The sequence below is a fragment of the Ascidiella aspersa genome, chromosome 4 (genome assembly GCF_963924565.1).
Source record: "Ascidiella aspersa chromosome 4, kaAscAspe10.2, whole genome shotgun sequence".
Lineage (NCBI taxonomy): Eukaryota > Metazoa > Chordata > Ascidiacea > Phlebobranchia > Ascidiidae > Ascidiella > Ascidiella aspersa.
The window spans coordinates 30,188,877-30,210,203 of record NC_139450.1 but is presented as its reverse complement, the minus strand read 5'-3'; the positions used below and the strand labels follow the sequence as shown (position 1 = coordinate 30,210,203).

General features: G+C 38.8%; 1 protein-coding gene across 3 annotated transcripts in view; it reads left to right on the top strand.

Annotated features, from left to right (window-relative positions):
• The window catches only part of LOC146157414 (vinexin-like), a 32,112-nt gene extending 13,085 nt beyond the window's left edge, over positions 1–19,027 (top strand). For 2 of the 3 annotated variants that reach the window (XM_083386683.1, XM_083386682.1), the window contains 7 exons: positions 7,426–7,460; positions 10,133–10,230; positions 10,975–11,027; positions 13,062–13,241; positions 13,969–14,114; positions 14,845–15,068; positions 16,810–19,027. In XM_083386683.1, coding sequence (XP_083242809.1) covers positions 7,426–7,460; positions 10,133–10,230; positions 10,975–11,027; positions 13,062–13,241; positions 13,969–14,114; positions 14,845–15,068; positions 16,810–17,306 — 1,233 coding nt within the window. In that variant the 3' untranslated portion in view covers positions 17,307–19,027. Of the gene's footprint in view, positions 1–2,570; positions 2,591–6,317; positions 6,396–6,615; positions 6,649–7,425; positions 7,461–10,132; positions 10,231–10,974; positions 11,028–13,061; positions 13,242–13,968; positions 14,115–14,844; positions 15,069–16,809 lie in introns of all 3 variants that reach the window. The other variant, XM_083386681.1, reaches the window with a different exon arrangement.
• Positions 19,028–21,327: the final 2,300 nt, after the last annotated feature.

Here is a 21,327-nt window from a genome sequence, read left to right as displayed (position 1 = left end):
CAAGCGCTTTACATACACTGCATGGTTTCTTGCAATTGATTTCATACTAAGTTGGAAACGGTTCAGACATCTAGAAATGGCTTTGTTGTTGTTCTTCCGACGCAAAAAGTTTAAAAACAAAAAAAAGTAATGTTACCCTATGGACAGAAGTCTATGTCCGTCACACTGCATGGTTTCGTGCGACTGATTTCATACTAAGTTGGAAACGGTTCAGACATCTAGAAATGGCTCTGTTGTTGTTCTTTCGATGGAAAAACTTTTAAAAACAAAAAGTAATGTTACCCGATGAAAAGCAGTCTATAAATCCGTTTTGCTTGGGACTTTACTGAAATATATTCTGATATCGGCAAAGAGTAATCAAAAAATTGTTGTAGAAATAATGATTTTCTCTTCCATTCTATCATTGGGCCCTTAATGAGTTATTCTCTGATATCGACAAATAGTAGTCAAAAAAATTATCGTAGGAAAAACGACTTTCTCTTTCATTCTATCATTTCTGGCGTTTCTTTCTTTAAAAACGCACCCTTGGCATTCAAATCGTTTCATCACTTGCCGATTTCTTTTGTTTCGCATTTATCAGATCAGACATATCGGAAACGATTAAGCCTCCGCGTTTCCAGTATCCCCATTTCTGCATGACAATCCACAGACTGATTACAAGCGTTTTCCGACTTTGGGTTCTGCTTTGGGCCGCTATTACCTTTAAGAGCTTTAAGCTGAGCTAAACCCGCAGCACTCCCCAAGCTTTCAGAGACCAGTTATGTCTTAAGACCATAAATGGATGCCGTTTTTGAGTTTGGTCTGTTGTTTGCCAAGTCGATTCGAAGGTCAAAATGGTCTTGAGCTGCTGTCACGTGACTTCGTGTTTAAATTTAGCTGGTATTTTTGTGGAGTTTGTGATAATATGCACTTTTTAAATGTTTTGTAGCGATCGTTGTCGTACAAATGGTGGATAGGTAAAAAGTGTACCGCTGACACTTTGGTAAACCCGTTAAAACAGTATTTTTTGGTAATCGTCGTAGTATGACGTAAGGCCATAATAATTTAAGTTTTTTTAATCAGTTCTGGCTACGAAATATTTACCATTATTATTGATGATTTGGCACCATGTTGTTGTTTTTGTTTTCTACCGACAAATATTCCCCTAAAATGTCGTTAAATGCAAAAAAACGCCTTATGACGTAGGACCTAAATAAGTTGCATTAGGTTTTTTAATAAGTTTTTGCCACGAAATATTTACGACTATTGATTTGGTACCATGTTGTTGTTTTTTTTTTTATACTACTGGCAATACCCCATAAAATGTTGTCCAATACTAAAAACAACGCCTTTGCGATTGAGGGCAATTCTGCGGAATATTTCGCCACCCGTGTCTTGCTTTAGAAATGCCTCGTCGAGTTTAGCCCACCCCTATATACATTCAGCTCATCCCGTCACTCACCCTCGTCCATTAGGCATTTTGTTTGCATTCCTCTGTGGCGTTGGCGCGTCGTTCCGGGCCTCTTTCCGAGTAGATACCCCACCCAGACTTGGGCAACTAGATAATTCTACTTTTTAATTCAACGAATTAGAGCAAAATGCGGCTAATTGTAATTTTAATCTAATTTATGAATTGCTTGTGTGCTCTAATTCTAGTTCTAATCTAATTCGGATTTTACCAAAAATTCTGCTTTGTCCAACGGCATTTTTTGTCTCTCAGTCAAAACGAAGTATTTGAAATAAAAGTCTTTGTTTGGAACCACTTGTATGTAATTTGTACAGTCTGAAAAGCTTTGCTTTGCCCAATAGGAGAAAAAATTGGCACACACATATTTACGATTTATTTCTTATCAGAATTTACATTAGATTGATCGTGAATAATTAAACGTAGTCCTAGTTCAAATTCTAGCTGAAATTCGTTTTTTGAAGAATTCGGTAATTCTAATTCTAATCTATTTTGAGAAAATTAAAATAATTTTAAAAGTTTAAAAGGCCAAAATAAATTTATTTAAAAGCCAAATTAAATTTAGTTGTCCAAGTCTGACCCTACCCCCACCCCAAGACAATCCGCACGCTTGCCTGCGCGTTAAAATGCCCCTTTTCTTGTTAAGTAGCGTGTGTAGCATTTTTCGCTTCAAATGCTGGAAGTCCCGACTTTTTCCCGGAAAGTTTGCCACGACTTTTGCCGGTCGTCGCTTTACCGCGAATTTAAAGGGCGAACCCGTTTGGCCGCTTTGGGTGGCCAGCCAAAAAGTGGTCGCCCCCCCCCCCTTTTTAAACCCCGTACCTGGCCACTTTCACCCATCTTTAAGCAAGTTGCAGTTACACCACCCCCTGCGTTTTTAGTGTATCTTAGAAAGGTCGGTCGCCTTATAAACTTTTTTCCCTTGCCATTTACCCACTGATACAGAATAGGGGGCCGGCTGATTCTCGGCCTGGTAAACTGTCCAATTTAATGTAGTGAATAAAATGGCAACGTTTTGGCTTGTAACTTTGTAACATCGTTGAAGGGATATGCGCTTGTCTAGTGTTATTTACGCGCAGTTTTTGATAAATCTGATTCGGGGTGCATTACGACATTTCCTCTACAGTAAGTGATGGACAGCGTGATGTTGTTGTTGTTTGTTGTGCTTCGCGCTATTAAAGTTGAGCTTTGCGTAGTCAAGGGCAAGTTGGATTTAATTGCTAGCTACGCATTTCGCAGTTTGGGCACGTTAAAACTGGACTTTTGGGACAGAACAGCGCCATTGAAACCAATGTTTTTGAACGTATGCTCTCTACCAATTCGATTATTACTATTATTACGTATCACCTGTTTTTTTAAAGAGTACACTTGGTTTAACATGGTTTTAACCCACGAAATTAATTCATAAATCATTTCTAGCGCTAGTTGCCGAATAAACATACTGCAAAGAGCCACAATAACCCACTTTTCATTACTTTTTCAAGTTCGTTTGAAGAACCCCGTGAAGATCCCTCGCGTACCATCACTTTTATCTTAGTTGTGAAACCAAGGATTTAAACGCTTTTTTACAGGACAACAGATAATAAAACATATCCTTTTTGTCATTCCTCTGCAATCGAACTGAAATTTAATCCACGTGAAATATCATCGGATGTATAATGTCCCGCGGCCTTTTTCGCTTTTCAGCCGAATCGAGTTTCGCATCCGCTAGAAGGCAAGCGGGCGTAGCGAGTGCGGCTGAAAGTCGCGTTGGAATTCGATACTTGTTACTCGATACTTCGGAGAAGGGCTGTTCAATTTAACATAAATGCATTATTGAGCGATTTCTAAGGAAAAAGCGTGGATCAGGGTGTACATGAAGATTTTTTAAAGATTACGTCACAATACCAGTAAACTTAAGAAACTTGAAGTTTCTGGTCGTACTTATGGTTAGAAAGGATATGGCAAAGCGTTTTTTTATTGGTCTATATTTTTGAAACTAATCCCTGTGTTTTTAATTTTACACAAGGATTCCAATGAACCTTAATGTACCCCCAGACCTTGTCCACGGCCCGCAAAGCGTCCATTGGAGCCCAGTTAACGAACCCCTGCATTCAAGATTTAAAAATGTTATTTTTTTTATAAAATAAATAAAATGGCAAAAAAAACACAAGGAAAACAATTATAATAGAAAAGCTCTCAGGCAGCTAACGACCATTTACTTTTGTCTATCGCCATACTTCTTCTTTTTAAAGCCGAATATTGCTCGGAAGTTCGCACAGAAGATAATTTTGCGAAAAAGCGTAACATTACGATCTTTCACGGAACATCAGTGTTCCGCTGAACACCAAGTGAAAACTGGACTAAAGGAACATAATCAGTTTCGGAACGAATATGATATAACAAGACGCGATTAAATAATTATAAAACTGAAATTTTTTTCGATCACATGTGAAGCACACTACACTATTGCGCCACTGCGAATCCATTATAACAGCAGCAGTCAATCATCGTTTGCGGACAGCCAGTCCCCGTCATAACTTCAAACTCCACGCGTTTCCAGTCGAAAACAATTGACGCTCGAGCGGCTTTGGGCCGACACTTTTACGTGTTTCACCGACGCAGCCGTAGCGCCATCGAAGCGAGTCAACGAGGCACTCGACCCCCCCGTCGGACTCGTGCTACTCGCACTCACAGACCGCACTCGCAATTATCCGCTTCCCCCTCTCGATTTCCGTTGTTCACTGTGGGCCAGTCCTATCCCTTTAAACGTGCTGTTTTGGCCATGTTTTGCGCCGTTTTTTTAACATTTGCTAGATCCCATTGCCGCTGTAGATTCGCCCAAACCATATTTTTATCCTGTAACGTAATTTTTTTCACTTCTTGGTTAAAGGATATGCTAGCCGCTTAATCTTTACTAGACATGCGAATGCGATGTTCGTCAGCAAGGTGATTTACAGCCCAGGCAGTTGGTCCATATGTTAAGCTATATTGTGGCGAAGTTTGGTAAGGAATATTCCATACGCTATACTGACCTCGTGATCTGACTCAAAAGTCCTTACCTAGATCCCATTGCCGCTTTAGATTCGCCAAAGGAAATATGGCCGCTCTATCTTTACTTACCAATCCTTTAGGCAATCTTTCATTCATTTTGTAAAACTACGAATTTCTTTTGTGAACTACGCTTTAAAAATATTATGTTTTATTTTTCGCCTTTTTTGGTCCGACTAAAATCTTCTTTTTTTGACATTTCGGGGCCAGAAAACGTCACGACGCGAGGGTGGGAAATCGCGCCAAGCTCTTTTTGAATAGCCACTCTATCTTTACTAAACAATCTTTTATGCCATTTTTCATTTCTTTTGTAAACCTAGAAACTAGAAGACCGCTTTCAAACAACATGCTGTTTTTTTCCTTCAATTAGCCAGTTTTTATTAGCTTTGTGAAAAACATTTGGATTTTCATTATTTTTCTCTTTTTTATTTTTCCTTATGGCGCGAACGTGGAAATGGGGCTGGGCTCCTTTTGAAGTGGCCTCAAGGGACACTGCCTACATTAGGGACTAGGGTCGATCGCTCTCTCGCGTTTTGCCCATTCTTGTCGAGGCAACAGTGTCGAATTAAACCTTTCAAGAACCCGCACCCGACGCTCTTACGGTACCCAGCCAGCCTGACAGCATAGGCTGTACAAAACACACGCGCGCTGGTAGATGGGCCCCGGCCTTTATACAATAAGCGATTGTTTGAGCTCTGTGCGCGCCACAATAAGAGTAACGTTAGCTTTCTCGCTAATCGAGCGGACGAGAAGCCTAAACGTTAATCGGCGCGTGTGTAATTCAACCGGAGCCATCAGAAATCGTTCTCTTGTTGTTGTGTTTGTTGTTGTCAGTCCGACTGTTGAATTTCGGCACGGCGGTCAGCTGAAAGGCCCCTGGAATGTCATTCAGCTGATTGTTTGTTTGTATATTGTTGTGCGGCGGGGGGCGCAATTGAAAGGCCGTGCTTTTCGAGATTTTTGCCAGTCGCTCGTATTTGCGAGGCGCCCGTGTGCCATAAATTTGGTTAAACACTGAGTTGCAAAGTCGCCTTGAATTTCCATTTTTTTAATCAGTTTGAAGGTGAAGAAGCTTATATCAGCATATTAGGGAAGATAGCTTTGTTTAGGCGACTAAATTAGTTATTTTACGCCTAGACCAGTGGTTCCCAACCTGGGGGTCGCGATCTCAAAAGGGGTCGCAAGGGGTTGTTTCGGGGGGGGGAAGGGGTCGCCGTGTAGTATTTGACAAAGAAAAGCGTCATAAGATATAAGCAATATAAACTTAAAGTTTAGCAGTATAGAAGGAGCCAAAGTAATCGCAATTTTAACATTTGTGTTTACGTGGCTTTTACTGCAGTTAACCTGTCGTGTTTAGTACTGATACATCGTCTTGATTTTTTCCCAATTCGAATTTTTTTGCCAATTTTTAAATGTTTTTTTTATTGACTCAGGGTTATGTATCATACACTATAATCGGGGACCGCGTAAGTTATCCAAAACTTAAAAGGGGTCGCGAGAACAAAAGGATGGGAACCACTGGCCTAGACTGATAAAAGTGCGGCTGCGTTGTAGGCCTTTATATTAAATCTAAGCGTTTAGTGTTCTATTGAGGTTCACTTTTTTGCTGTTTTTACAGAAGTTCTTAGATTGCAGTTGTCTGACAAAACTCTTTGTTAGTAAGGAGCATTGCTTACGCCCCAATTTTGTTGCATGTTTTGTGTTGGATTTTACCATCATGATGGAGAAAGTCACGTTGAGAACCACTGGCCGGGTAGGATATTTCGTTTTCTTTCAGTTTGAAATTCTGCCGAAAAAGCAGCTCGACCTTTTTCTCAACGCTGTAAATTATGTGACTTTGTAGCGACGGAGCTCTAGCTTAGATGACTTCTCCAATATGCAGTGGGGAGACTTTTTCGACGACGTTCTTAAACCGAAAACGGTGAGAATTCCTATCGTGGTCACACTGTATGCAATCGCGCATTACCGTAGTCGTTTGTTTTGTATTTGTCATTTTAATGGGCGAATGTCATTTGTGTCACATAATAGATATCTCCATTCGAGAATAGTGTCTCGTTATCTGATGACGCGCGTTTGTAAACCTACGTCATCCCCTTTCTTTAATTTCTAACTTCTCTTTTTTCCCTTTTTTCTCTCACCAGACTGGCCAGATTTGGGATTTAGATGTAAAAGAGGTAAGAGATAGTTTGCATTCAGTTTTGGTTGAATTATTTAAATGTAACCTACGTTTGGTGTATTGTTACCCAAGGTAAAGCTAAAAATATGTTGGGAAATTTTGAAAAATTGTGATAACCGTTTTTGGGATCCAGTCCATTGCACACATAACACTGAGATGAGTGCAAAAAATCTGTTTTCCACTTTTTTAAAATTTAACAAGGAGCCCTGCAAATTTGGAATGTTGGGTTACACGCGCTTTTGCACACAGACAATGCACGCTTTGCTATTACGTAAAATTCGGACATGATTTGCAAACGTTTGCTCATTTTGGTAAGTGGGCTGTATGTGTACAATACATTGCTATGCAAGCCCTTTTATTTTAAAGCAAAATCTATTTAAAAAATAAGCTCAACAAAACTAGTTCGGTTTGATTGCTTCTAAATAAGTGCTTCATATAGTTTTTATTATCATTACCTCGGTAAAGAACCTGATAGATTTTAATAAACCCCTTTTTTATTGTGATTAATTGTAATGGAATGAACTACTTCCATAACAACACCAGAATAACATGATAATTGGCATCTGAGGACATATGGTATATTTGGCTTTAAATAATAATAAAAATGTAAAGCATGTATAAAGGCAAACACTACTTTTGTTTTTGGGTGGATTACCGTTCCCTATTATTTTCAAAATTACCAGTTTGAAAACCTTTAATACTCCAGAGTTTAACCACGGGGCTTGTACTTTGATTACACTTTCGGTGGTTTAAAATCTGCGTTTTTGTTTTGCAGCAAATGAAAAACAGCGTACCCCCGGCATCTCCAAGGTAAGGTCAATTCAACTTTTGCCGTTTGCTTTCGGTTAAACCAATAACACGCAGCTCTATACGAGCGTTTTAAACCACCGACTGCTTTCAAAACGCACCCTTACAATGGGTGTTGATATAAACCGCACGAGTGCTATTGTTACGGACTGAATGTATTGTAAGTCGTACAGAAATGAAAGTCCACTGCGGAAGTATTAACCGGTGCTGTGTGTGTCTTACTCATAAGTAAATACGCCATTTGTGGTCGCGGCTTGCTTTTGTACGTTTCGCACCTCATTATACCTATACCCTCCAAGACGCATTTAACTAATTGTACACTACATGTCGGAAGCTGTTAACTAACATCAAAGTTAACCTCCCTAGTTTTGTTTCTGCGCATCATTTTCGTCAAGCGATCCTTGTGACCCAAGACCATGATGTATTGTAGTCATATTGGTATGAAATTGGGGTGGGGGGCAGCAAATTAGTCCTAATTATAATAATAGCAAATAAGACTTGTATTCTGGATGCCGAACTTTTAACTCAAAGTATACAGAACGCCATCAGGGTTAATGATACCGTAAGAACGACCCTGTATAAACTAATCCCATGTTCACAAGACCTCCGTTATGTTTATCGCGTTAATAACCAACGGTATTGTCCGTCTGCTTGCGTTTTGCGCTTTTGCCCAGCTAGTGTTTCCATCACGGCAACGCCAGTTATTCCCTGGCGCCTCTACTTTTGCTTTAGTTTCTAACCGCATACTTCATGATAACAGTTTGTATAGGCCGGTCGTATATTGTTAGTTCAACCATTCGGTTGAACCGAACGCTGATCTGATGTGCAGGATATTGCTAGAGATCAAAAGAGGGTCATTTAATAGAAAACGTCAATAGTATTTCGTCTAATTGGCGATGTTGTAAGCAGATCAACTGAATAGATCTTTTTGGGGGATTGTTGCAGTTAGTAAAGGCCTATTTATCAAGTGGATCTATTTATCATATAACAACTAACTGATTTCCGGGTTACTAAGTTCTATATCTGTACTTTATCATGATGCGCAACCAGAACCGTTTGTTTTTCACCATTCAGGTTCAGGCAGATTCTATTTTTCGAAAGAAAATACTGAATCTTTAGTAATGGCAAAGGTTCGATTCAAATAAAGATAAACAACGCAAATATTTCCATGTAGAAACGCATACAGTATATCGCACCAAACGCAGAAATTCAATGAGGTCGCTTTGTACCGCTTTTATTTCCAGCACTAAACATTCACAACAAACAGTAGACGACCCACCCACATAGCCTCAGCAAATTGAATTCCCATTCCAAATCGGCCGTCGAAAGTAAGTCTTTATCGAGCCAGGGCGCAGCCTTTTTAGGTCGATTTAAATCTAATTCCAGGCCGCCTTTCGTCCACCGGAAAACGGTAGGAAATATGACGTATCTCGCGGCCTGAAAGCTTTGCATAGCAGGCGTGCTGTTGTGAGTGGGCGACTAGCGCTAGCCTCAGCATGCTGTCAGTCCTATAGTCGCCTGCATAACTTATGCTGTAAGAAGTGCTGCGGTGCTAAGTATTTTTGCTAGAGTGGTGTTTGTCTCACAAGGTGGATCGTATAACTCGAGTAAGTGTTAGCAGCTTGTTAGGTTAGGCATAGTGAAAGTTTGTTATGAGGTCTAAGGGAATTGTACAGGCCAACATTAAAGGCACGTTATAATTCAAAACTTGCAAGTTTCGGTAAAAAATCTTTCGGTCCACTTTCTTTAAGGAGTTGTATTCTCAGAAAACTATTTATATTCAAGTGACGGTTTTAGTCACTACTGGTACGTAACGCGTTTAGGAATTACAGTTTTAAAAACAGCACCTCTAATATTACCCATGGTTAATAAAATGTATGCGTCGCCAAATCAGTGCAATAAATCTAAAAACTTGTAGAGAACAAATGTGTTTGGTAGACAACAAATAGCATTTACGTCATTACTCGATAGAGCCACCATGAACTACTTATACTGACGTAATAGTATTTTTTGAGCTTAGTTTGCCGGTGTCACATTCACCTCAAAACTACTAAGGCCTTCGCCGTTCAACGTACTTTCTTGGCTCGCGTAGGGAATATATAATTTGTGATAAAAGTCCACCTATCCCCTTGGTAGGTTGCGGTACAGTTAGGTCCAGAGCACTTTGAAAGCGTCCCAAGAGATTACTATTAATCGTCACCGATTCTTACTCATCCATCAAACCGCATGTATTTTGCTTGCCAAGGTAAAACAATCTCATTATTGGCTGTACAAGCAATCCGAAACTGCTGTTGTAAAGTTTCACGATATCGTAAACTGGTTTAAAGCGCAGTACTTCCCAACCGGTGGGTCTATTTCAGGTGGGTCGCGAAGCATTTCGAAATGTTAAAGGTTTCTATTAGATTGGGGTATTATTGCATTTTAACATTTATTCAACAATGTAACAAATACGTAACAATTAGGTGTGTTGTGTCGCATTAACTATGTCAGTACTTACGCCAGTAGTAAAGATGCAGGTTTTATGTTGCTGTTAATCTTATTTCAAATTAATTGCATTTTTAATTATTGATAACAATCTCATTGTGGGTCGCACAATAAAACTTGCATTAAAAGGGAGTCGCGAACTGAAAAAGGTTGGGAAGCACTGGTCTAAAGTGTACTTCTTTTAACTACAGCTACAAGCCACCGCCCTCTCGTTCGCAAGTAACTGTGGATACGAGTCCGGCCGCTGCCAGTGCCACTTCCTACACTGCATATAGGAACGCAATGTCGGGTAAGTGATGTTGCCTTTGTTTTTTTGTTGTTGTTTACTTTAAGCCGGTTCACTTTGCGTCGCTTTAAAAAGAGTCGGGTTCTCTTGCGTAAAAACAATGGCGAAAATAGAGTTGAGGGAAATGACGTTTTTTGTGGGCCACGGTGATGTCTACGCCTAAAAAAGTGAGGTTTTTGGGTTAGCTGATTAATTTTGACAACTTGATGCTGACTTATTTTTATCACCCATGAAAGGTTCGTGTTTTTTTACTAACCGCTTATTGACTTGTGCAAAAATTGGGCTCAAACTATTGGTTTTCTGTTAAGAGTTGTTTTTACGCTTTCTGGTTATAATCAGCTGATTTGTTTTGCAGCGTTTATGTAGAAACTTTGGGCTGCCCATTTTTATCACTCCTAAAATAGGACGCGTGTCGCGTGTTTTTACCATAACCGCTTGTTGAAAATTGACCTTAAACGTTTGTTTTTCTGTTAAGAGGTGGTAATAGATCTTATTCAATTAAAACTTTACCCCCAAACTGAACTTGTGTCTTAGAAAATGAACCCTGTCCTTTAAATGAGGACACATGGTTGCCATTATGTATAACCGCTTGTTATTAATTTCTTTATAACTTACGCCCTAATTTCTATTGAGGGATCATACCATTTCGTAAGAAGAAGCCGAAAAAACAGTTTTTAGCCATATTTTGTATACATACAAAAACTATGACATATTTGTCAAGATTTCAAAATCCTAGTACTTTTGCAGCACCGACGAAAACCAGCCCTCCCCAAGTGAAACCGAAAACACAAAGCAAAGATGTGAGTACATATTTTTAATCTGTTAAACTTTTTGTGCGCAAAAAGGCATTCAGTATCTTATATTTGCCGAATGCATATTAAGTATACCAGACAGAACGCCATTAGCATGCATTAGAATGGTTTGCCATTTTATTAGGTATTTCAGGAAATTACCGATATGCCTGAAAGAGTTTTGTTGATCAAAATGAAAGAGTTGTAAAGCCAGCCTTTGATTTTTTTTCAATGTTTGTTCGATGTGTTTATGTTGGTTCTAAATAGTACAGGGAAGGCACCACTTCACATTTTTACGACTTGGTTGTTGTAAGAAAAAAAAACCGACTTGGTTGTTGTAAGAGCGGCCAAAAAAAGCGTTGTTTAGGTGTGTAAGCTTGACACGTGTCAGCCGTGCACAGCGTAAGGTTTGCGCCCTGCTTAAAGGAACACGATGTGACTTCCTGCTTTGTTGAAGCTGTCATTGATCAATTTAGCGACGCTGAGTTTGCGCAAAAAGTGCAACCTTCAACGTTATCAGAAAGCTACCCTTTGTAAAGTTGTTTTCGTGTTGTTTTTGTAACTTTATTTTAATTGTTTTCTGCCGTTGGGAATATGTTGATTGACACGTTCTAGAATTAAATAAAAAAATAATTTATTTTTCAAACCAATGAAAGATACACATACATATGTGTTTAACAACTGTGATCTAGCCCTTCGTAAGCCGCATTTTGACCAACAATTACGGCTTACGTATCATAAGTACACCGAAAGCCATCGCAAACTCACCGAATATGTCGATCAATGGCGCCAACAAGGCAGCAGACTAGAAAAACAAAAAATACTTTTCTACCGCTACCATTTAAATTGTCGGTTCAATTGCGCTAGAAACGCGACTTCTAGGTCACATTAGTTATTTAAGATACTATGACACTTAAAAGGGACCCATCGTTGAGTAATAATAGCCGTGTAGACTACGTGACTCAAGTCATTTGTACCTGTGACCCAGGTCGTGTGTCTTATGTCGTTGGTACAAGGTTCGTTCTACTACTTTGTTTGTCGAAGCGGGCTCTCCAACAAAAACCTAATGCAATTAACACACAACCGCTTGTTACACACCACTGGATGCTAAACTGCTGACAAAGGCAATTGCTGCATTGACAGTGCGGCTATCAATACAGGGTATTACGAGAAAAAGGGGATTCAATATTTAGGGAGTATGAATTGTTTATCATTACCAGACTACATAACGTACTCTTTGTTTATTTTTTGTGAGTTGTATAGTTACTTTGGTTGGGTTTCGGATTGAAACTTAGTTTCCCCAGGTCTTGTATAGAGGCTGTTTGATTGTGCTAATAGCTGTTTAAAACCCAACACTATTTCATAGGTTTAAAAAAGATTACTCTTAAAAAAAGATCCATAGCCTTATATGCAGACCAAACTTTTAAACAATAGCATCAATCCTGTTTAGAAAAACAAAACTTTTTTGCATTGCAACCCTGTTTAATATTTTAATAATGAAGTGTAAAGGCAAAAATGTCGAATAGATCGACAACATTTTGATAAGACGTTTTGATTCGAGCTTCCATCAATCTTGCATCATCTTCAGTAAATGTGACTGAGAAGTATATTAAAGCAAGTATTGCGTCCCACCTTTTATAAGTGATGCTTCAATTTACTTCTCAGTTACATCACCTGAGGATGATACAAGTTCGTATCGAAACTTTTTTATCAAGATGATGTCAATCTACTCGACCTTTTTGACTTTCCAATTCATTATCACATCACAGATCCGTGCATAGTGTACCCCACCCTGTTCTAACTTTCGCAATTTCTTGACCAGGGGAGCAAACTGCGTCAGTTATCATACATTAATTTAGCGATGCTTTGACTTACATCTCAGTCATATTAACTGATAGCGAAACAAGTTCATATCGAAATGTCTTAATAAAGTTGATGCGGATCTACTCGACCTTTTTGGCTTCGCAATTCAATATCAAGCTAGATCGTGCATCCTCCATAGTGTACCCATCACTGCTTTAATTTTCGCAATTTCTTGACCAGGAAAGCAAACTGCGTCAACCGGCGCGCGCCAAATTCGACTTCAGCGCCCAAACGGCCAAGGAACTTTCGGCCAAGAAAGGCCAGACCCTGATCGTGACCCGTCGGGTGAACGAGGACTGGTACCAGGCTGAAACCGTCGACGGCAAGCAGACTGGAATCATACCGGTTCAATACCTAGATGTACGGGTTGTTCCTTTGCTTTAAAGATATTGATTTTGATTTTTTTCTGGGTTGACTTTTTTCCAGCGTCTTACGCACATGTTCAATACTTTTGGTGATTTGTAAGGCCGGAGGAAGCGTTAAGAAAGATTTAAAATATATAGTATGATAGCCTACCGTGGAACGTTTCGAAGTAGATAAAAAATGTATTTAACTTTTAAAAGAATGCGTTTAGCGCCTTTAAATATTTACCCTGTTTTATGGCATGTTCGTAATTGGGAATAAAAAAAATTCCCAGCTATGTATTATATAAGTTTGATTTATGTGCCCAGATAAACTGGCTAGTAAAAAGTATAGCAGGCTAAAAACGATGCTTGTAGAGGCCAAAAATGTTGAAACTTGTTGGAATCAGTTAGTAGGCTACACTGGTTCTTAACCTTTTTTTCTTTTGTGACCCATTTTCGTTGCACAAAAATTCTGTGGCTCAATAATTTTTTTTAAATATAATAGGGTTAGAGAACAAAAAACATCACCGTGCATTAGTGAGTCCTGTAAAATTAAGTAAAGTCTGTAAAATTAACTAAAGCGACATAAATGAAACTAAATTCGCTAATAAATCACGCTTTTTAAAATTGGTCTGAGGCCCATCTCAAAATGTTTTCATTGCCCACTGGTTAAGAACCGCTGAGTTAGATAAATGGTGTTTTTTCTTTTTACGTAAATCTGACAAAAACTCTAACTCTCACAGATTATTTCCCCATCCTCTTCGCCTGAAAAACCTTCCCGCAACGGCCAAGCCAAGGCCAAGTTCGACTTTAACGGCAGCTCCAAAGTCGAGCTGTCATTTAAGAAGGGAGACGACATACTGCTTCTCAAGAAAGTAGACGCCAACTGGTAAGTGTGCATTGTTGTGTTTCAACGGTTGCGTTTTTTTTTATTTAAATTAGTTTAGAAGTATATAACTATAAGCATCACGTAAAATGTAATATGTTGAGCTGTGAAGTTGACAGCCTTCTTGATCTTGATTTCGGGCTTTGTGGCAGAGAAGTTCCCTTGTTTTTTTTATGCCGTTTATCCAAGTTCATACCATAAAAAAAGTTGAAGATAATTAAAAAAATCTTTCAATTCGTAAGTTCGAACCTCACCACAGGCTACTTGTTATCTTAGCCTTACCTTGTTTGCACTACAATCCTTATTGGGCTGACTGATTTCGCTAAGCCTTTATCAAGGCATCCCGGGAATCTGTAAAGAATTACCTTTTCAAAAACTAACACCATATGATCCACAATCGATATGATTACATCTTTTTTACAATAAAATATAATATTTTAAAGATGATATCTTATTTAGTTGAAAACAAATGCAACACCAAAGACTCATTTATACGTTTTTACGCATAGTTTCACAACCACGAATCTATATTCTAACAACGCCTATTTCCTATTACACAGGCACAAAGGCAAGATGGTGATTTCCATCTCTTTACAATAAAAGTTAAAATTCAAAAGATAATATCTTATTTAATTTAAAAAATGCAACATTAAACTACTCTTTTAGGCGTTTCTACGCATATTTTACCAATCACGAATCTATTTTCTAACAACGCCTATTTCCTATTACCCAGGTACAAAGGCAAGGTTGGGGGAAGCACCGGAATCCTGCCCGCCGTCTACGTGGACGTGCTCGTCGAACCGGAAAGTGCAGAGGTCAAGGTCAAGAGCAAGGTCCCGAAGGAACTGGAAGTGACTCCGAAGAGTTCGCCCCGGAGTGCGAGTTCGGCTTCGAGTGGACAGAGTTCGGCTCGACACTCGTACTCGCTGAGTCAGGCCAGCTCCGAGGATCCGGACGGTGAGTTCATCGCGTTTTGCGTCGGGGTCACCAAAATGCATTGATTTTGATTTTTTAACTTTATGCCATTGATTCACCTGGATGTACATTCTGGTGCTTTGACAAGCAAAACCAATTATTAAAGAACCAAAATCAACAGCTGTTATTTAGAAACTTAACATTAAAAACACGAGCTTAAGGTATGGAAGTTCAACATACTTTTTTTTTAACTTGATTCTGAAACATTGAAGATTTTCCGAGTATAACCATTGTCCAGTGATGACCAAATGCCAGTTTCTTGAAATTCTAGTAACGTATATTCCAGAATAGGTGGTCGAAACGTTGGTACTTTATTAAAATTTTGCCAAAATAACAATTTCACAATTGATGAATTTACCTGTTTCTTGAAATTCTAGTAACGTATATTCCAGAATAGGTGGTCGAAACGTTGGTACTTTATTAAAATTTTGCCAAAATAGCAATTTCACAATTGATCAATTCACCTGTTCCTTTAAAATAACACATTGACCGATCAGACAGATTCGTGTTAAATACACATCACAGAACGATTTTCCAGAAAAGCGATCACAAAATGCTTAGGCCAAAGTCACGTGATTTTGGCAGCCCAGACATGTGGAGTGAACTCTTGAGTTTTCGAATAAAAGCCGAAAGTGCTACAGTTAGAACTTTGACTAGTCAAGCGCTCGTCTTTGAAGTCGAAGTGTTCCAAGGCTTGTACTTAAAAAGTTGCTACTTGGTCAACTTGGAAAGGGCGTTACTATAATGGGATATCTTATGTTAAAAGAAAAATAGGAGGCTTGAACCTTATTCGACCCAATCAGAAAAAATTTGATATAATTAGATGTGAAATGATTATCAAAGACCATACAATTAAAGGTTGGAAGGTTATTTTACATTTGTAGGTTTCGTTTTAATTTTTTTATTATATTTAATATTGATAATTTTTTTTAATCGCAATGCAATGTTTGTTGTTTTTTTGCGTAACAGCGATTAGTACTGTGTTTCAGTGCGGTAAAGGCTTGACAAAATCAGCGTATTTTCAGTTAGTAAGATTGCATTGTGCTTTTCCTTTATCAGTTTCTAGTTGTGTGTTACAATTTCCTCCACTGTTGTCTAGACTCTAGAGCAGGATTCCTCAAAACTGTGCGATAAAAAATAACGGCGCTAGACAAGTTTAGGCGAGAAAGTTTCTCGCGCTGGCACTTTATCGTAGGTTTCTTGGTACGCAAGCTTTTCCTTATATTTGGATACTACTGTAGCATTGTGGTGCTGAAAAGACAATTAAAACATGTGAGATAATAACTCTTAAGACAAATCAAAATTTTGAAACATAATGGTTTGAGGTTGGAGTAAGACGTAATAAGAATATCAAAGCCCATTCAGAAGTACGTATAATTTTGAGCGTTTTAAATAGCTCTTTCAGGAGTTTTTAATAAATAAAGTTGTATCTCGTAACAAGAATACAAGCCAAGAGTTTTTCGAAACTTTCAAAATGACACCTACTTCTGTATGCGCTTTTGTATTCTTGCTACAATCAAAATGTTAAAATTCATTCGCTTACAGTTATTTCCGTACTTACTTAAGGGGTACCCAACCGAGCACGGCCTAGCTAGAGCATACCTAGCTTTGAGAACGGCTTGTCTCACGTTGACATGCTATTTGTCCCCCAAAATAGCCTTCTGCCTCTAACTGACGGTAACATTTTTTATCTTTTTATATTTTCATTTTTTTAATCTTCCAGAAACTGAGCGCAAGAACCGCGCTGCCTTCCTCGCTCACACCGTAGTCGGATCGTCGGTCCAACTCCACCCCAAGAAACAGCAGATCGGCGAGTTCGATATGACCGAACTCGACCGAGTAGTCGAGTCGTTCAGCGAGCCCCAACCCGCCACCACCCCTTCAGTGACGTCACCTGACGGCGGGGGGTACCTGCCTCCCCCACCAGCCCACCTCACCCCCTCAGTACCCTCTTACCCTTCGTCAAACATCAGCTCACAGCCTTCGACTCCTAGAGTCAGCACTCCACCGCCCCCAGCGGCCGATTTCGGCCAGGTGCTCGCCCGCTACGTGGCGCTATACCCCTACGAGGCTAATAACGAGGACGAGCTGGAACTGGTGGCCGGTGACGCCATCGTGGTAGTGGAAACTTGTGACGACGGATGGTACGTGGGCACTTGCGAGCGCACCGGTGCATTCGGCACTTTCCCGGGCAACTACGCCACCCTGGCCAACTCGTAACCCAGTCTTCTAATGATTAGTAAACAGTGATGGTTTGGAGTCGGAGCGGATTTCGAAATGTTTGTCGGGAGTTTTAAGTCCGGTGCTTTTCGGCTTTAAATGTGCGAGAAAATGAATATTCAATTTAAAAACATTTTTGCACTTTATCTCATTTGTTCGACCGCGAAAAATGGCCGCGTTTGGTAAAAAAATAATTTGAAAATATAAATTTAAAAAATATCGTTGAAAGGAGTTTTGAGAAAAAAAATAAACATAAAAAATATTCGTGTACCGGTAATAAGGTTTGTTTTTCATTTGTCGCAGGCAATTTGTAAATGTTTCTGGTTGTTGTTCAATAAAACTGTAACAAAAATTGGCAAATACAGGATCTTACACATCTCTCGACCTCCCCCACAGTTTGCCAGAACTGTAAGAAAAAATTAATCAACGCCTTTAGAATACAAAAAAGCCACGACTTAGAAAACAAAAACACCAATTTTTCGTATGTTTTAAAATTGCTTTACGATACTTCTTACCGTTAAAGGCAACTTCTAATTGGGTAACACTAATTTACGGAATGATGAATGGTCGGAATGGTCGAAACGCTCACAGTTTTATTATTAAATATAATAACACTTGACCCACCCACACCCGAACGCTAACCCCCACCCTAACCCAAATATTGTGCGTTGGTTTAATAATTGTTTTTACGGGGTAACACTTAAATTAGTGACCATTCCGACCATTCATCATTCCGTAAATTAGTATTACCCCCTTCTAATTGACAACAGTTTCAAATACGTTCATTATCTTTTAAACTGCGTGTTTTCCGGATTTTATTTACGAATATTTTCGTAAAAAATTGCATTTTTTTTCGTTGTTGCGTTGTAGATCGATCGATTTTAGCGAAGTTAAAGGTGATTTGCAAATAAAGCGCTGATACTATGAGTTTCGTTGATTTCAACTTTTACGTTTTCTATTCGCCTTCACGGTTTTGCGCTTATCTACTTAAGACCGACCTGTTTCATTTTTCAAGTACGAAGGTTAATTTTTTCTAATTTACGGAGCTTAAAGCGTGATTTAGGATCATCCGGAAATTTAACGTAAATCTGTGAATCGGTTTTCTTGGAAAGTTAGATTTCTTTCGCAAAACCTTGTATAAAACTTTTATAAATATAAACATATATATGGTTTACGTAAGTTCTTTTTTTGCGTGAGTGTGATTATAACAAAATGACGATGAAAATTTTGATTGTACCTTGTGTAATAACGTACATACGCCAGATCCGCTTTCAATTTAATCGCTGTATCGTCGCTTCACAACTCGATTTTGTGTGATTTGTGTCATTTTTAAAGGGTTGATATTGTATGTTTAATTGCACCGAATATCGCGCACTCTTTTGAAATAATTATTATCCAATATGCATGCTGTTCAATGTGTTGCGTAGCGGGGTAATCGTTATTGCGTTAAAAAAATGGTCGGAAAACGCTGAATTTGCACTACCTTTAAATATGCTGTTGCTATTAAAAATAAGTTATTCTGGTATATTCCAGAAGAACTTATTTTTGCCCTACCTTTGTTTTAGAGATCATGCTGCATTTGTCGCAGTAAATACTCGTAACTAATATCTTTAATTGGAACTGCTGCAAAAACTCATAGCAGAAAACCGGCTTAATACCCACCACATCAGTGCATGTTTCAATTTTCAATTTTCCATTTGTAGCTGCATGATCGCTGCTTTCCATCGTCACTTTAAATAACGACCAAGGATGCCCGATAATATCGGATCGGGACCGATACCGGTTGAAAGGTCACAACGGCACTTGCCCTACTGTTTATGTTTGACGATATTTAACTGCAAGCTGCGGAAAAATCTTGAAAATTTTATTGTCCACAATACAAATAATACCAGCAGTTTTTTTACATGTTGGATCACGGTTTATGCGTTGTTAAATTGGTCGTGCTTGCTTAAATTAAATGTGTTATATCGGCTTGAAACGTTCGACTTATCGGCCATCCTTGGTCTAATAATTATCACCACTCCTCGTTTACGCTTTTTGTCGCTGTTTCGCCCCGGTTCAATGATTTCGGTGTTACGTGGTGATTATACTTGCCTCTGCCGCAAGACGCTTGGTGCAATCATGCAGTACTGAACAGAACAAGACACTTGTTTTGAAGTTTGAGTATGTCGGAACGCTGACTTAATGGAATAACCGAAACAAGTGGAAGTGAAGTATTGTCAAACGAAGCGCATTGAAAGCGTGATAAAGTAGAATGGACTGTTAACGCTTCGGCAGTTTATTGATTAGTTTATTGTATGGCGGAAGTTTGGTGTTGAAACGCTAACTTAATAGAATATACAACAAGTTGAAGTGGTAAATCTTTGTCAAACGAAGCGCATTTTAAACAGTTTAACGGAGAATGGACTGTTAGCGCTGCTGCAGTTTATTGATTAGTTTCTTGTTTGACAGTAGGTTGCGAAAGAAAAGATTGTGATTAAAGTTTTGTCTAAAGCAGGGCTGCCGAGTCGGTTAAAACAAACCGAGTTCGACTCTTACTGAAAAAGTAAAGTCGAGTCCAACTCGAGCCCAAATTGTCGAATCCATCTAGTCCCAAGTCTTGTTCCGATTCTACAGCCTGTATTCCACTTGTTTACTTAACCAAAATAAGGTGGATAACTGGATATAGAGCATTTCCTTAACAGGGTTTTGTGTAACTTGTGTATCCACAAAACGCGTTTGGAAAATGTTTTATTATATGCCACTGAACAGTTGCATTTCTTAGTCTTTAACGGCTTCGAACTAAACTAAAAAAAGGAACACTCGTTGTTCCTTGTAAGTATGAAAACACACAAGACAATATACCATTTAACAAGTTACAGTACTAGAGTGCAGATTAGGGCAATCTATACAGAGTGGGACAAAAGTAGGTCTACAGTTATAAAAAGTAGGGTTTGGGTCTAAAAGTAAGTTTGTTGTCTTGGGGTTCTTCTAATACATCTTGTTCTGTACAACACCCCCTAAAACAAAATCCATTGGTGTCAGGTCAGGTGAGCGTGGTGGCCATTCAATGCTACCTCTTCTTCCAAGCCAACGCTGTGGAATAACTGTAATCCTACTTTTGGCCCACCCCGTATAGTTGTTTTTTCGCTTATGTTATAGCCTACACTTGTGGTAAAACTTAAAAAAAACAAATTACTAGTGTTATATGTTATGCTTGGTCTGCGTGTCGCAGTGATCGGCAACGTTTATTGTGTTCGCCATATTTTTATTCAATTTTTATAATGACAACAATTCAGCATTCAGTGAAATCGTCCTTTCTAATTTCGTTTGGAATAAGAGAGGTTTAGGGTGACAAAGATAGTCGGACATTGTCCATTTAGTTCAGATTTTCTATCACAGGTTTGGTAATCATTTATATTAAACAAAAATTCATGATCCGCCCCTGATTTCATTTATATGTGTCAATGACCATATGGAAAGCAATTAAACACATATTTGCATGGTTAATATTTAGGGTTCACAATAAAAAAAAAAGATGTAGTTCACCAATCACACTTACATACTAAACTAACCCGTTACGCAAAAATTTGTTTAAACATATTTGGAATTCCGAACGGTGCACGGCGATGAACACTCCCAACGAAGTTTACCAGAATAAGAAATCAGTTTCGTTTGGCAATGTAGATTTAGGTTCAACGGCCTGATTTCAGCATCCCAATTTTTCCTTATTAGGCCTATATTCAAAAACGTAAAATAAAAACTATCATGTTGTTTGTTTTTTAAACTAGGGCTGTCAACCTTTTTGATGCTGGTGCGTCCTTTAGTTGTTTCTGCAACAATTACGAATCCAAATAAAAGTCTTATAACAAACTAGTAAAACGTTAAATTTAAACTACCTGCAATAAACAACGTAAATGTTTAACTACACATTGGGAAAAGTATGCGCATTACACTTCCGTTACATTAATCATAAACCTACAACTTCCTGCCCCTTGTAACCCATCCTAAGGTAGCAAAGCATTAGAAAAAACGCAAATCA